The 17,468-nt window shown below is 38.8% G+C and overlaps 1 protein-coding gene across 10 annotated transcripts in view; it reads right to left on the bottom strand.

Annotated features, from left to right (window-relative positions):
• The window catches only part of JAKMIP2 (janus kinase and microtubule interacting protein 2), a 167,138-nt gene that overhangs the window by 23,769 nt on the left and 125,901 nt on the right, over window positions 1–17,468 (bottom strand). For 7 of the 10 annotated variants that reach the window (XM_044224897.1, XM_044224879.1, XM_044224918.1 and 4 more), the window contains 7 exons: window positions 14,921–15,004; window positions 14,186–14,248; window positions 11,475–11,573; window positions 9,744–9,842; window positions 7,933–7,986; window positions 6,986–7,051; window positions 1,993–2,061 (listed from right to left, as the gene is read on the bottom strand). In XM_044224897.1, coding sequence (XP_044080832.1) covers window positions 1,993–2,061; window positions 6,986–7,051; window positions 7,933–7,986; window positions 9,744–9,842; window positions 11,475–11,573; window positions 14,186–14,248; window positions 14,921–15,004 — 534 coding nt within the window. The remainder of the gene's footprint in view (window positions 1–1,992; window positions 2,062–6,985; window positions 7,052–7,932; window positions 7,987–9,743; window positions 9,843–11,474; window positions 11,574–14,185; window positions 14,249–14,920; window positions 15,005–17,468) is intronic. The other 3 variants (XM_044224903.1, XM_044224945.1, XM_044224936.1) reach the window with 2 other exon arrangements.

Genomic DNA, 17,468 nt, shown 5'->3' with positions numbered 1-17,468 from the left:
ATCAGTGGAAAGAAGTATGAAAGACAGAATGACCAATCCACATGGAATGTTTTAAAGGATTTTTATGCCAGTCCAAGAGAGTACATGGTTAAGGACAGATCTGATTTTCACAAGGTAAGTTAGTTACTAGTAAGTATATCTGTGCCAATATATTGGCAGGGTTTATTTTTGTAAGAATGTTCAGGAATGTAATATGCACAGTGGCATAATAAAACATAATAAAAATTATTCAAAATTATTTGTGTACAATTAGCAAACACAAAGATTGATAATGATTTAGAGAATAATTTAAGAGAGAGCTTCTGCTCCTGCCACAAAACCCGGACGAGCTGGGACGTCAACCTAAAGTTCTCCTGCTTGTCCTCAGTTTCCATATGCATGCTCTCACATTGCTAGCATCTTGCCATTAGCATTTAAAAATAAATCTTTGTGTATGACGTAGCCGCAAAGTACAGTCAGTTCTTTCTTTGTGTGCTTAACTGAAGGAACAAGGACATCTTCCAACACTGGAGGAAAACTTGACTGAATCCACTTTGGAGAGACTGTCTGCATGTGGCAGTTGTGCTGGTGACTTTTCTGATTACCTCTGAGCTCCAGAGCCTAGAACAGTGCCCAGTACAGGCTGACTGGGTAATTAATTATTTGTATATCTGAAGAGTTTTCAAGGTTCTTGGGTTGTTGTTGTTTTTGTTTTTTTAAGGATTTACAGTTCTTGTCACATGCTTTGACTTTAGAGTCTAACCTTTTGGCAAAATAGAAAGTCCATGTAAAAGATAGCAAAAGATGTGTAAATTGTCACATACTATATAAATACAAGTCATCCTTATTATAGGATTCCCTAATCTGATAGGAATCACTACCTGGTTTTTAGTGTAATAACACTAATGACAGTACATTTATAAAATTCTAATGTATTCCTGTAAGTTATAATCAATAATTCTTGTGCTTCGGAACTTAAAAAAATTTTAATTGTAGTAAAAGACACACAACATAAATTTTATGCTCTTAACCATTTTTAAGTGTACAGTTCAGTAGTGTTAAGGATATTTACATGGTTAAGGAGCTAATCTCCAAAATGCTTTTCATTTTGCAAAACTGAAACTATACCCATTAAACAATAATAACACCCCAAGTTCTCTTCCTGTTAGCCTGACAGCCATTGTTCCTACTTTCTAGGAGTTTGACTACTCTGAATACTGGTGTAAGTGGAATCATCCAGTGTTTGTGGCTTATTTCACTTAGTATTATGCCCCTGAGGTTCACCCATGTTATATCATACAATTTCCTTCCTTTTTAAAGGTTGAATAATATTCACTGTATATATAGACCACATTTTGCTATCCATTCATCTGCTGATAGACACTTAGGCTGCTTCCATGTTTAAACTATTGTGAATAATGCTGCTTTGAACATGGCTATACTTTTTGAAACTCTGTCTTCAATAAATTTGGGCATATACCCAAACATGGAATTGCTGGATTGGATGGTAATTCTATTTTGAGTTTTTTCAGCAACCACCATAGTATTTTCCTTAGTAGCGACACACCATTTCACATTCCTACCACCAATGCACAGGTTCCAATTTTTCCACAAGCCCACCAACACTTATCTTGTTTTTTGATAGTGGCCATCCTAATGGGCATGAGATGGTTTGGAGATTTTTAAAATCAGAGTTATACCCATCATTTCTGTAATTTTAACTATGATTCTATATGGTGGAAAAATTATTTAGCCTATGGGAAAAAAACACTTAATTGAAATTTTCTTCAGTATTAGTTTATAGAAATATTATAAAAATACAATGTATTTTTGAAGAATATAACTTGAAATTATGGGATACTTCCAGGAATTCTGTTCCATAGTTTGTACACAAAATACTGGGAAGCTGCAAACTTGCTTTTCAGTGCCAGATAAAACTGGTAGAAAATAGTTGTTTTCCTTTTGCCTTGTCAATTTTTCTTTGTTTTTCTGATACGTCATCTTTGTACTCACCATGTCACTTTCCAATTCCATCATTTTCTGGTGTAGGGCAGCCTCTGCTCCTTCAATTTGCTGGATCCACTAAGGAGTAAACAAGACAGAAAAGTCTGAAACGATTGCCTGATATGGTGTATATCATGCAGTCTACTGAGTTGCTTTGTCTATTCTTATATCTCAGAAGCAGAGGAGAACTGAAGTGAAAACTTGGTGCAGTTTATGTCTTAGGTCAGGAAATATAGTCATACATCCATTCATTTGTTCATTTGTTCAACAAATGCATTCATGGATGTCTACTATGTGTTAGGCACTGCATTACAGTTTTGATGGTGAATAAGATCAACATGATTTTTTTTTTTTTTTGGCCTTCCTTAGAGAATACCATAGGAGGCTTTCTTGGAAGTGACAACTGCGACAGAGTCCGATGAATCTGAATCAAGAGATGATTAGGCAAAAATGACAGAAATGTTTCAAGCAGAAGAGATATCCAGTTCTCCATGGTTGGGGGAAACATGATAAAAGAAAGAAGGCCAGGTGAGAATGGAGAAATAGCAGTTTTTCAGTGTATGAAGCTGCCAATAGCTAAGTGTTGAAGAATCATTTTTGTTGAGTAGAGACATTTTAAATCACATAAAAAAAAAAAACCCACCTTTCATAATACTTAGAATATATCATCCTGGTAAATGGCACTGATGTTAACACTGATTAGCACCCTGAGTAAAATTAGATCTTGAATAACACGGCATGAGCTTACCAAATATTTGGTTTAATAGAACAAATTATTATAATGGGTCTCTCCTAAGTTAAATATCAGTTTATCCCTCAGGGAGGCAGCTGGGCATTATAATCGTGGGAGTTCTAAAGGCACACTACCTTGGGTCTAATCCCAATTCAAGTTTTTCATGGATGTGCAGCCTTGAAAGGTTGTCTGATTTCTCTAAGCCTCAACTTTCTTTCCTATAAAATAGGTTAATAATTTGAGGATTAAAGGATACAATTAATGTAAGGCACTATTCACAGTGTATTGAATATACTGGGTACCCAATAAATTCTAGTTTGGGGTTACAATGTGTTTTTGTACTTCTACGCTGTTAAAAACTTGCCTTACTATTAGAAATTTCTTTTTTAGTTTATCTGTGATAAATCATGTGGTACACTGAGAATTTTTTCTATATACCAAGGCCTTGATATTCACAAGGTGACACCTATCTGACAGCCTAGGCAAAAGAAGAAATGCCCAGAGAGACTGGAGGGGATATAATCTGGGTTCTTGTATGTGCATGTGGCTTCCCCTTGAAGCAAATTTCCATCAAAAGTCATGGGTAAATAGCCTCATAATGCAACTGTATACCATCAAGCTTTATCAAAATGCTTCTTTTCACTTGCTGCCCATTTATCATTGTGAAACAAATTCTCTTGTAAACAGTGTTTTTAAGAGTATAGTAAATTGAAGCAGTTTGGTCATGGGCTTTAGATACACATTTGTGTGTTGACTCGAAGCCCTTATTACTTGTGATGCAGGAGAAGTTCCTGAAGCCCACATCTCAATGTCCTCATGTGGAGAATGCAAACAGTGGATGAATATAGGACAGCTGTAAACAATAATGAGATCTGTGCCGTACCTGGCCCATAACATGTTCTCACTATGGTCACTGTTCTTACTTTTTTTTTTTTTTTTTAAGATTTTATTTATTTATTTGGCAGGGAGAGAGACAGGGAGAGAACAAGCATGGGGAGCAAGAGAGGGAGAAGCAGGCTCCCTGCTGAACAGCGACCTTGACTCTGGGCTCGATGCCAGGACCCTGGGATCATTACCTGAGCTGAAGGCATCTGCTTAACTGACTGAGCCACCCAGGTGCCCCTCTTGCTATTTTTTTCTGAGAGAGAGAGAGTGAGCGAGCACAGGCAGGGGGAGGGACAGAGTGGGAGGGAGAGAGAGAATTTCAAGCCAACTCCCCGCTGAGTGTGGTTCCTGACATGGGGCTTGATCCCCTGACCCTGAAATCATGACCTGAGCCAAAATCAAGCATCATTCACTCAATCAGTTGAGCCACCCAGGCGTCGCTGCTCTTACTGTTTTTAATATAAAGTCACAAGATGATTTATTTGGTGGACATTTGTCTAGGTTCAATCTCTGATTATATTATATATCTGAGATTATATATATAATCTCTGATTATAATCTATATATAGATTATATTCCTAGGCAGCCGAATGCTATTCAAAGTTGTAGTATCAGAAACTTCAAGATTCACATTTAGAACTCCTGGGAGGGGCGCCTGGGTGGCTCAGTGGGTTAAAGCCTCTGCCTTCGGCTCAGGTCACGATCCCAGGGAGCCTGCTTCCTCCTCTCTGACTGTCTCTCTGCCTACTTGTGATCTCTGTATGTCAAATAAGTAAATAAAATCTTTAAAAAAAAAAAAAAAAAAAAAAGAAGAATTCCTGGGAGAAGAAATATTCATTTGAAATTCCCAAAGGTAGAAACTTGTGAATTGTGAAGACCTCACAGAAGGTAACTGCCCAGACTATAGGTGTACTAGTTCTTCCACTTAAATCTTCAGTGCTAAGCACACTGTCATCCCTCCGTACATGTTCAACTGAACCCCTCATACCTGTCTTGCAAAGGAGGTGAGTGGAGGCACGAACCAATTCACCAAAGCTCTAAAAGAGCAGGTCCTATGGGCTCCACATAGGGCACCTCTTGCTTTCAATAAGATGCTTAAAGGGAATTTGGGTGTAGCGGTTAAGAAGATCATGGACTCTGCAAACAGACTGCTTGAGTATGAATCCTGATTCCATAATCTTCTAGCTGCGTGACTGGGGCAGTTACCTACCTACCTTCTCTGTGCTTTGGATTCCTTTCATATGAAATTCCTCACATAGAACAGTCATAACAAGACTTTGGCAATTAGAACAGTGCAACTGCAAAAGAAGCCCTATGCAAGTGTTAATTATGGTCAAGTTCAAATTGCACCACCCATCACACAGGGCAGGGAATGGAAGATTTCTTCCAATAATTTAAGTAAATGTGAGGCACAGAGACCCATTTCCCTTTTCTTTTTCCTATTTATATTTTCTTTTCCATTTAGCTCTCATTTCCTTCATGTCTGAATCCTTGCCTTTTACAGAAAGGCAAATTTTCTTGGTATTCCCAAACTAAGGTGACTTTTCTTGCAATAAAGAATTATAGTCCTTTAGGAGTCCAACTGAATGAGACACTCTGGCTTTCGCTGCCAAGTAAACGTAGCAGACCTGGGAATACAGACTTGTGTTTTCTTCATCCAACTGGATGTCACTGGAACACTGTCCTGTGGACATTCATAGTCACTTGTTCACTCCTTCAGTAAACATTTGTTGACCACCTCTTAGATGTGCTCGACTGTTGTGAAAAGCTAGGCAAACAAATATGGATATCATATTTGCTCTCATGGAGCTTAAAGTCTAGCAGTAGGTGGTTGGGGGGCATATAACAACAGCAAAAAATGAGCAGCCACATTATAGTTGTTAAAAGTCATAGTAGCAGATGCATAGTTCACTGTGGAAACAGAGAAAAAAGCCCCTGACTGGATTGGGTGAATAAGAAGGCTTCCCTACGTTGGGGATGTCTAATGGTTCAGATTTAGCCAGACCAAGGTAGAAAAGGAAGATGGGAATATCTTCTAAGCAAAGAGAACAGTGTAAAGGGCCAAGGGATGAAAACAGTGATAGAGATGGAGAGAGACAGAGAGAGAAGATTGGGGTCCCAGAAGGATTTGTACATGGCTGGACCTTAGCAATGAACCAAAGAAACAAGTGGAATCCTGGAGAAGCAGCTAAGGGCCAGATCCTCGAGGTCCTCATGGCAAGTTCTGGATTCTAGACCTTAAGTTAGAGATAATGTGGTGCGATTAATTTTTTGTAGAGAGGTAAAGTGATAGGTCTGTAATTAAATCATAAAGGAAGTAAGTTTTTTACAAATCAAATTCCAGATATCATTTCACAGGTAAATACTTCAGTATATATCCCTAACAGATAAGGCCTTTTAAAAAAAATCCTTAATTCAAAGACCATTTTTATACTTTGCAAAATAAACATGAACTCCTTTTATTATCTCATTCCTGGCCCTATTAAAATCTCCCCAGCTGTCAGCAAAATGTTCTTTTCTCCGTACTTAGTGTCCTTGAATCAGGATCCAAAAAAGGATCATTTCAATATTTCTTAAGTAACTTTTTATTTTATAGCAGTCCTTGCTTCTCCCTACATTTTTTTCCTTGGTATGTCAATAGGTCATTTCACCTGGAGGATTCCCTCACTTCAGACTAGAGAAGGCAGATCAGCAAGTTTATGGTTTCATTTAATTTATAACAAACTCTACGCATTTAGGAATTAAGAAAGCATCTCAAGGAATTTATACAGTTGTCACTGTACCCAACCAGGTACACAAGCCTCTCAGGTATGTGCTGATTCTTGCTGCATCCCGAACATAGCCGTCATCAAGCTTCTCCACTTAGCTCTTTGTCTTTCTTCCTACCATTTACCAGGTTTCGACACAAGGGGGCCAGAGCACACTCAGTGTTGCTCTTCTGCCAGTCCCCAGGTTGGGCTTTCTGAATGAGACTGCAGTGAGCCAACACCGAATTACAGAATCAGTTGGGGACAACTGGTCTGTACGCAGCCAGGGAAGAGCTCATAACAAGAGCCAGGCACCATTTTACCATCTCTTGACAAAACTCTTCCTTACTGCTGTCCCAGTTTGGGAGGGATTGTTTGGATAAGGTAATGCAGAAAGTTTTCCAATTTTTAAGTGACTACAAAGCAAGAATTACCACCCACCCCAGATCAGTGTGTAGAATTTTTTGGTGTGTGTTTCCATTCTATTGGGGTTGTATCACCCTGAAAAAAAAAGGATACTTATTAGGTATTCAGTAACATAAAGTCATGTGCAAAGAGACCATCCTTCAACCCTACCCTGCTCTTTAGGTGTGAAGTCAGACATTGAGATGATTTGAATGTTAGTTTGATGTATTACCTTTTCTGCCAGGGACAGCACAGTGCTGGCCTGAATTATGGCCACTTGTTCTTCATTTCTTAAGTTCTGCAAAAGAGCGAGAGAAATAAAGAAAAGAGGCTGAGGATAGTTAACGATAATTTGCACTATCCGAACATACTGCCCTCTGCCTGCCATAGATACTACCACATATGCATGTATGGAACATAACATTCTACTTAGTAACAATTCTCAACAAAAAGTTCATTCAAAACATGTAAAAGGACATTAAATGTGATTTCTTTTATATCTCTAGTACCGATTTGATTTTGTGTTTCTCTGCGTGCATACTTAGCTAATAGGTTATGAGAAAAGCAGAAACCAAAATGAAATAAATAACAAGTAATCTTTTCATAGTGGTTTGATGTGATTTAATGGATTCTGTTCTTTCCTTTGATGATTTTTCAAGGTAAAAAATGGGTAACTCCTTCAACCTATATGCATAATTCCTATAATATCTCAATGAATGGTCCTCCCACTGAATTAATATGCCTTGACCCTGCCTGGAAGGTGTTTTTAGAAAGAAAAGAGATTATCGTTTCCTGGTCCATTTCTATGGGGCTGCCACCAACCCTACTATTTAGCAGCATTTGCAACTGCATGACTGATTAATTTCATGCTAGATGGCTCTAGGCAACAGTGAGAACGTAATTAGCTTTAATCACTGCAGATGTGGTCGACATTCAAATGTGAAACCAGCCCATGAAAAGCACTTCACCAGTTCTCATTTCTGCCACTGCCTTTCGGACAGCCTTACAACCCTCAACCGACTTGTTTTATAAATGATTGATTCTCTTCAAAGAGCTACAGCCTTAAGTGAACATGGCTTCTCACTTGCTATTATTTTACACATGATGCCCTGGCAAGTATTCTTGCTTCTCTTTGGGCAAATTCATATATTTACTGCCCTTAACCAATTCATTACTTACCCCATTATCACCCAGGATATCAAGCTGCTTTATGAGATCAGGGATGTTCACATCCTGCAATATCAAGGAATACATTCAAATCAAAGACATAAATGTGGCTTACTATTTTATCACTGCTTGACCTGTAACAATAAGAAGACATTTTAAGAACCATACTTCCTTGGGTTGTTTTCAATCAGGCACACATGGTTTTATGTTTTCACTCTGCTTCTTCCAAGCTGCGTGAACCTGGCAAATAACAGTTCATTCTCAATTTCACCAGTTCCAAAACACCTCCTTCATAGGCTGGTTTTGAGGATAAAGAGATGGTATGTGAAAGAGTCTAGGATACAGTACAAACTTGGAATTCTTTCATTAAATTTTTTTCTTATTAATTGCCAATTTTTTTGAACTATGATAAATTGTAGGTAGAGAGAAAAGTAACAGGTAATAAATAAAATCAACTAATTTCATTCTAATTAATGGAATTCTGACCTGGTTGAGATTTTGACTGCCACGTAGAAAACTACAGCGCATTCCATTTTTTAGCATTAATTTCATGCTATGGAAAATAGCTCATTTTAACTATATTTCTTGAGTCAGTTTGAAGCAGCTGAACTCTTTGAAAAAGTTCCCCTGCATATAAATTTCATCCACTAGAGTAGGTTGTTGGAGATTTACCTAAGAAAAGTATCTCAGGAAAAGACAAAGTAAAGTCCTTTTCATTAAATTAGAGCTGAATTTAAAAAAAAAAAAAAAGCCAACAGACTCCTCTGTTTTACAAATTTTGGGGCAGTTGAGGAAGGACAGAAGTTTAAACACCATGAAAGGGGTTTAGGACGGAAAACAAGGAAACGCAATTTTACTGCCTAATTTTCCTTCCACTTTTTACTTCATTAGTACGCCTCTCTTCTCTTACTCACAACTAGATAGCAGTCCATCCAACCCCTACCACCAGGAATGGTGAGGTCTACCTCAGTTTCAAAGGTAAAGAGAAGGCAACAAAAGCAGGTATTATTTGGCAGCTCAAGTGGGAGCAGGAAGGGCCATGCACAAGGTCAAGGAGAGACCAGGAACAGCAGGAGGCTTCCCAGCTTTCCCTCTGGAATTGATATCCACCACGTGATTTCATTACACTGAAGGACAATATATTTTCCAGGAGATGGAGCCACCTCCATTCAACCTTAATGTTTAAAATGGATCCCAATATCCTTAAAGACAGAATTACATTTTATCTAAATGAACAACATGTTATAAATCATAAGTCCTTCTAAAAGAAAAATCTTCCCTAAATTAAATGTAATCGAAAGAGATGGTGGACTAGATGATCTTTAAGCTCTCTTCAAACATCAAAATTCCAAGCTTATGAATCCCATAACACTTAGGACAGCATAACAATGGGACACGACAAATACTTTATCTTGTATACTTGAAATCTGTTTATCAAAGTACTGGGTTTATTTAATATTTCCCCTAGATAACTAAGGGTAATTATTTTAATATTTTGAATCTATCTTCTTTACCCTGCTCTGTTCCTGTGTTCTCTGCTATCCCTGTTCATACATCTGTCACACATCTTTTTTAAATAATTTTTTTAAAAAAATTTATCTTAAGTAGGCTCCAATGCCCAACATGGTACTCAAACTCACAACCCTGAGTTCAAGGGTTTACTAACTGAGCCAGCCTGACACCTAGATGCAACTCTTTTCAGTTGCTACATAGTTGGTATCAAAATAACACCCAGTGACGAAAAAAGTGATGAACAACCTTCCCCTTTCCAATTCCCAGTTTTTCTACTTTTTACAAACATAAAAAATTGAGTATCTGCCTACCTTGACACCTTCTTTCATACAGTAGATCTGTAGAGCACTTACACCATCAGAGAATGGGTGAATTTGTAGGTTAAATGGAGGGGATCGTCTCTCTCTTTCCTTGAAATACAGTGAAGAATATATGGGAATTAAAAAAAAAAACAACAACAACTGATCAAACATTAAATCAGTTGTGTGTGTTCTCTCTTTAATGCTATTGCAGTAGTTTATCAATGTCATGTGGCAAAAAAAAAAAAATCAAACTCAAGATGTTCATGCTTTAATTTAATGGAAAAGAACTGACTGATCAACTAAGAGGTATGGTAGAAGAATTTATAGATGCTGTCGTTTAGTCTTGCAAATTTTTTGATCAGAGAAATGTCAGAAGTGAAGTTCCCATTTAAACTATATGAATATTTAGAGCTTTCAGGTGTCACAGAGAACGGTCTTTTGACCACGAAGTTTTATGGCTGCTAAAGGCCTTTTTGCATATTCAATCCACTCGAGCTTTATGATGAAGATATGTGAGCTACTAAACAGGACTTTGCTCTTCCTCACTAAGGAAAACAAACTTCTAACTCTATCCAGATCTAATCTGAAAACAAAACAAAACAAAAAAACAACCCCCCCCCCCCAAAAACCCTCAAAAAGAAACTCCGGGCAAAATAAGAGAGCCATCCAATGGGAAATTTTCTTATCTTTATGTATCCACATACATTGAATGAGATTCTAAGCCAGGTTTTTTTTTTTTGTTTTTTTTTTTTTTAAATTTTAAGTAATCTCTACCTGCAATGTGGGGCTAGAACTCATGACCCCCCAGTCAAAAGTTGCACACTTTTCTGACTGAGCCAGCTAGGAGCCTCAAAAAAGTCAGGCTTTTTCTTTTTTCTTTTTTTAGAGAGGGAAAGCAGGGGGCAGAAAGAGAGATCTTAAGCAGGCAGGCTCCACTCCCACTGTGGAGTCCAACATGGGGTTTCATGTCAACCCTGAGATCATGACCCGAGCCAAAACAAGAGTCAGACTCTTAACTGCCTAAGTCACCCAGGTGCCCATTTTTTTTAAGCAATCTCTACACCCAGCATGGGACTTGGACTCATGACCCCGAGATCAAGAGTCACATAGTCTACTGACTGAGCCAGTCAGGTGCCCCCCCAGGCCAGATTCTTTGTGATACAATAAAAATCTGATTTGATTGATATGTTTTACTAAAAAAAAAAAAAAAAAGACTGAAATTTGGTCAGGTTAACCAAGGTATTTCCTAAAACAAGTTACCTTGCTTCTTGGCCTTTTGCATAAATGTGTTATAGATTAAAAAAGTTTACTCACGAATTCAAGTGTGGACCAAAATAGTTTTGTATATAGCACAATTGGAAATATAATTCTTGAGGTAACACTTTTATGAGTCACAATTCAATGAAGGATGGAAATGATTACTTTAAAAGCTATGAAATATCAACGACATTTGAAATCTATTATGTAAATTATTTAAAAATTATTCTTTCTTGTTCTTGAAGGCAATGTGTCGAAAAGTATAGTATCTGAGCAGACAATTCTGACTTGCATCAGGTCTTGGGCAAGTTGTTCAGTCTCAATTGCCTCATCTATAAAATCTCGATTATGGGTGTGAGGTAGAATGACAGTAGGCATCTGAAATGCTTAATTTAGCATCTCACACATAGGATGCGTTCAGTGCATGTTAATTGTTAATGATTATTTTTATCATCATCATCATCATCATCATCATTTCCTTACTTCTAGCTCTAGGTTTCGAAACTCCAGCAGTTCATTCTGGTCTCGGGCATCCTGTAGTTCCTGTTGTAACCGGTGATTTTCTGCCTCCTGTTTTTCTATCTAATAAAGTAAATCCTCAAGTTAGGTGAACATTGCAAAAACCGTCTACAATTTAGCAAAGCAAGCATGGAGAGCACTCATTTAGTTGGTGAATAAATCATCCAGACTGTGAAATAAAAAATCCCAAGTAGATGTGAATAAAATAAGTCTTAGGGTTTCTCTCTAGTTATCCTTTTGTTGACTTTTTGCATCATAGGAAAAAATGCTATAAGACACTTGCATTCATTGAGATAATGTCTGGGGACCCTCTGAGTAGTGAATCTGAGGGTACTAATTAGGCCTTTGCTGTGGGTCAGGGATGGTGTCCTGGCACTACATTTAATGGTGTACATAGTGGAGACTGATACTTCTTGTTTTTGAGTTACAAATGGTCAGAAAATTTTCATATAAATAGCTCTGATCATATACAAAACTTTACTGAGTTCCAGTTACCCACAGAATAAAGCCAAACCCATCAATATGGAATTCAAAAACCTTTATACTCTGGTCAGCACCTAGCTTTTTAGCCTTAAATATTCTCAGTCATTTCTGTACATGCACACACTCACATGTGACCACACGCACACAAGAATCGGGAACACCCCATCTACCCTGTGGACTAACTGCCAGGAGTTGTGTCTTTGTTCATCTCTCTGCCTAAAAGGGGATCCCTCCATTTCCTTTTCTGTGTGAGGAACTCCTACTTTTCCTTGAACACAGAACTCTAATATTCCCTACCAAAAGGGGCTTCCTTTGTCTACCCATTTATAAGTGACACCTTTTCCCTCTGTTTTCCTGTAAGAATTCTCCTATAACAGATGAAGCATGGAATTAAGTAAGTTTTGTAAAACATGCCTCACCCTATAAGATAGGTCCATGTCTACAAGGGACCAAACATTTTCATGATCTGTAACAGGTTTGGGGCTGCCTTGAGATATGAGTTGTGTGAGTGGGCCTTACACACAGGAACTATTTAAAATCTTGAATTTAGAAATAACAACCCAGGGGCTTTTAATCATAGGATGAATCTTACTTTCCCAAGTATACCCACTTGAAGTAGGATGTTTAGCTTTATTGTCACTGTGATTTTCTTTTACTCACAGAAACTTGAGCCCATAAATTCCCCCTTTTAGCCCAAAGAAATCAAGACTGAACAAAATCAGACAGAAGACATAATGGGCATTAGTTTTTAAGTGTAAAGAAATGTAATTAACACTTATTACCAGGCATCTCTAAGACTACTAAAAACCCTTTTCTCATAGCCTCAGGACACAGAACAATTATAGGAAAATAAAGATGGGGAACTAGTGAAATATTAGTGACATTAATTAATGTAGTCAAATTTTTTTTACAAAATCTATTTGTGGTCAAGCGAACTTTCAAAAGTTTTAAGAAGTTGACTTAGATGACAAAAGAGTGTCTACTACTTAGAATCTTACATTTGGATCCAAGATGGGATATTTGGGTAGATTTCTGGTTTTGGCAATTAACACTGGCAATCAGGTCAATGGCTCACAGGACCAACTTGTGATGAATTATCTTTATAGAGACCCTCCAACCCCGAAAGTACCAGCTCCCAATCCTGGAATACCCACCCGCCTTCTACACATCTGCGCTATCTCGTCCTTCAGAAAGGGAGGTAAGCTAAGGACTTTGCTAGACTAGAGGGGAGGAAGGATAAGCATCTTCTTTCCCTTCTCATGCTTACGAGAGTGTTGTGGTTAATTTCAGTAGCCAAGGCTACTGAATACTGGCAGAAAAAATCCTAAAATAATTTCTACATAACAAATGGATGAACCTGCAGAATTATTTCCCTTATTCAAATGGGCTTTCAAAGTCAGTTTTTTTCCCCCAAGAATAATATATTTTGCAATTTTTTCACTAGATTTACAGAAAGTAAATACTAAAGACAAAACCAACTTAAATTTAAAATGGTCTCTGTTGTATTTCATTGCCCCAGTCAAAGCCTATGTTCAGAGACAAATCAGTTTATCTACTGGGCCTACACCATGCTTTTGCATCTTGATTTGTTGAGCAACCTCCTGGACATGCTGTTTTGTGCCTTAGATACATCTTTTAAAATATTCTCCCATTTAAAAAAATATATATATATGTATGTATATGTATATAAATAGCCAAGATTAGCAAAACGATTAAAAGTGAGAACACAGTCTATTCTGGGTTGCAGCGTGGTCTTGGAGTCATATTCTGTCATGCCTTGCACAAAATAACAAGTCCCATTTGTAGTGTGCTTTTTGTAGATGGACAACCACATAGTATGTGTGCACCTGTGTGTGTGTGTGTGTGTGTATGTACAGTACACGAACAGTATATATATACATATACATATATATATATATGTATATATATATATATGGTCAACAAATCAATAGGCTTCGGGATCACATCCCCTCAAGTTGGCACAACGCCAGCACAGAGCCATGCACACGGGCCACTAACTGATGGTGATGGCGGTGACAGGAATGCAGTTGAGCACGCAGCAGAGGAGAGCGCAGCGCCGGAAAAGCCTCCCCTTCCCCAGCCCCGGTGCCACTCCTGAGAGGACCCCCTGCTGCTCCTGGATCTCTCATCATTTTCTCCTCTGCCCCACTAGGGTGTTGCGCCCAACATACCTTTTCTAAAAGCTCCTGGTTTCTCTTAATGAAAAGTTGTTTATCTTCTACCCAGTGTGAGTCCTGTTTGACAAAGAATATTGCGCAGTCAGCATTTCAGAGTGGCACAAGAGGGTGTCTGTCGTCAAACCACTTGGCCAGAGTCGTCTTCTCACCCAGGTTGGTGGCCTGCTGATGGCTGGTAAATGACACCCACCCCTTGTTATCAGCTCCTTCCTCAAAAGACATCGGGGCCAAAGTTGCCAGGAAAATTTCACCCCCTTTTCATCGACACTCACTAATCTCTAACTTTTTCAGACTGAATAATCCAGGACCAGCCTTCCGGGGACTCAGAAGTGACCACACAGGCAAAAAGTGAAAAGGGTCAGAATGCACACAGGCTAGATACATATGGATGGAAAACATTAAAATGCAGAACCATAAATGTAGCATAGAGGCAAAGAGAGGCGGGTCTTTGTCTCAGCAGCTTGCGACCACTCTATGCTATAAGTACAGGACTCCTCTTCCTCTGGCCTTCTCTTTCTTGCCCAACCTCATTCATGTTGTAGCGGGGTTCACACTCTGGCCAGAAAAACACCAGGGACAGAAACATCGAGTTGAACATTCTGACACAGTTTGAGAAAGGTCACTGTGGAGAGCCAAGCCGTGTCCTGGGTATGGCCCATGCACAGGGGCTAGAGGACGGTCGGACTGAATTGTTTGCATGTGCAGAAAAGCCAGCAACCGAATGCCTACCTGCCCTTTCTGAGCCAGAGTCGCTTCCAGATCTTCAATTTTGGCTTTATACCTTAGCACCTCTGCTTGCAGCTGTTCTTGAGCCTAGTGAAATCAAAATTCCAGAACTCAGTAAGTAAAATAAACGGTAACTCAATACTTCCCCCCGCCTTATGTTTCTTCATCAGAGCTCAACAAGGGAGAAAAAAAAATGTCTATGACCAAAGAACCTTTTAAAACTATCTTTAGGATCTAAATTCTTGCCTAAAACTTAACATGGTTCCTTTTACCACCAGGTTAAAATTCAAAGTCTTCAGGTGAGACGTGAGAACTCCCGTTATATTTGCGGTCTTTCCCCCACCACTCATCAACAGAGTTTACCCCTGATCTGCTGGTGATCTCATTTCCTAAATATACCTTTTAACCCTACATTTCTCTCTTACTTGAATAATTCCTCTTCTGGAAAGCCTTCTCCCTCTTTGCCTCTCCCAAAACTTGCCATTCTTTCAGAGCCAACTTTGTGCCCTAAATCTAAATCTAGATCCAGATCCAGATGTATGTATGTATGAATGATGTGTATGTGGGATGAGTATGTGTATCAGCATTTTTGGACACTGATCTTCTATGGAGCAACCTTAACTTCATTTGTTTTCAGATTCTCTTGTCTTCTTCCTACATAGGACCTTATTTTCTATGAAAAATTAGTGGGTTCTTTGTTTTTTGCCCATACATATATTTTTTACTTATCTTAAGATCTTGATAGGTTCTTTAGTATAATGTGGAATAAAGTCAGCATTGGAAGGGATCCTTTTTCTTCCTTCCTTCATTCCTTCTTTTTTAAGGGGAGAGAAGGTAGGGAGGAACAAAGGGAGAGGGAGAGAGAGAACCTCAAGCAGACTCCCCATTGAGGAGCCTGAAAGGGGGGGCTCGATCTCACAACCCTGACAACATGACCTGAGCCGAAATCAAGCAATGGATGTTTAACTGACTGAGCCACCCAGGTGCCCTGCCCTCGTCCCCCCTGCCCAGTTCTTCCTTTCTTAAAAATAATCTCTTGGGGCACCTGGGTGGCTCAGTGGGTTAAGGCCTCTGCCTTCGGCTCTGGTCATGATCCCAGGGTCCTGGGATTGAGCCCCTGCTAAACAGAGAGCCTGCTTCCTCCTCTCTTTCTCTGCCTGCCTCTCTGCCTACTTGTGATCTCTGTCAAATTAAAAAAAAAAAAAAAAAAAAAAAGTAATCTCTATACCCAATGTGGGGCTTGAACTCACAATCCTGAGATCAAGAATTGCATGCTATGACTGAGCCAGCCATGTGCCCCTCCTTTTCTTATTCTTCATTGGGAGGAGAATATATCTTTGGACTGTTGAACATTATATTTAACTTTATCAGATTAAAAAAATCCCAAACTTGGGCACCTGGGTGGCTCAGTGGGTTAAGCCGCTGCCTTCGGCTCAGGTCATGATCTCAGGGTCCTTGGATCGAGTCCCACATCGGGCTCTCTGCTCGGCAGGGAGCCTGCTTCCCTCTCTCTCTCTCTCTGCCTGCCTCTCCATCTACTTGTGATCTCTCTCTGTCAAATAAACAAATAAAATCTTTTAAAAAAAAAAAGGAATAAAAAAATCCCAAACTTAATTTCACTAATTATTTTAACTTTAATTGAGAATGGACTACAATCTATTTTTCTCTTTTATCAAAATGATTACATCTTTTATTTTCATGATACTCATTCATCTATGTTATCTATTTTTGCATTTTCTTTTTTTTAAAATATTTTACTTATTTATTTAGAGACAGGGGGCATGTAATCTAGAGTGGGTGAGGGCAGAGGGAGAGAGAGAATCTCAAGCAGACATCGTGCTGAGAGCAGAGCCTGATGCAGGGCTTGATCTCACGACCCTGAGATCATGACCTGAGCCAAAATAAGAGTTGGGACACTTAACCAACTGAGCCACCCAGGCACCCTTATTCTTGCATTTCTACTTTCTCTCAGTTTACTCTATTACTCTTTTTTTAACATCTTGATTTGTTTTAGACTATTTTGCTGAGAATGGTTAAGTTTCTTTGACTTTCATGGCCAGAAATAACACTAAACCTTTATTTATTTATCTAAAGATTTTATGTATGTATTTGACAGAGAGAGAGAACACAAGTAGGCAGAGAGGCAGGCAGAGAGAGGGGGAAGCAGGTTTCTACATCATCACCTCTTCAAAAAATAAGATGTATACCATTATCTTAATTAGCCAACCCTATGTTTTGAGAATGCTTTATACATGCTAATCATGAAAACCACAACTATTACGTATTAGGGAATAAACACGAAGGAACACACATACATCCCTTTCTAATGATTGCCTGCCTATCTACTTCAAATCACAGTGTTTTTTAATTTACTTAATTTATTTTTAAAATATTTTATTTATTATTTATTTGACAGAGATCACAAGTAGGCGGGGGGAGGGAGCAGTCTCCCCACTGAGCAGAGAGCCTGATGCAGGGCTCGATCCCAGAACCCTGGGATCATGACCTGAGCCGAAGGCAGAGGCTTTAACCCACTGAGCCACCAAGGTGC

The sequence above is a fragment of the Neovison vison genome, chromosome 1, assembly GCF_020171115.1.
Source record: "Neovison vison isolate M4711 chromosome 1, ASM_NN_V1, whole genome shotgun sequence".
In the NCBI taxonomy this organism is placed as follows: domain Eukaryota; kingdom Metazoa; phylum Chordata; class Mammalia; order Carnivora; family Mustelidae; genus Neogale; species Neogale vison.
This window is presented reverse-complemented; position numbering and strand designations above follow the sequence as displayed.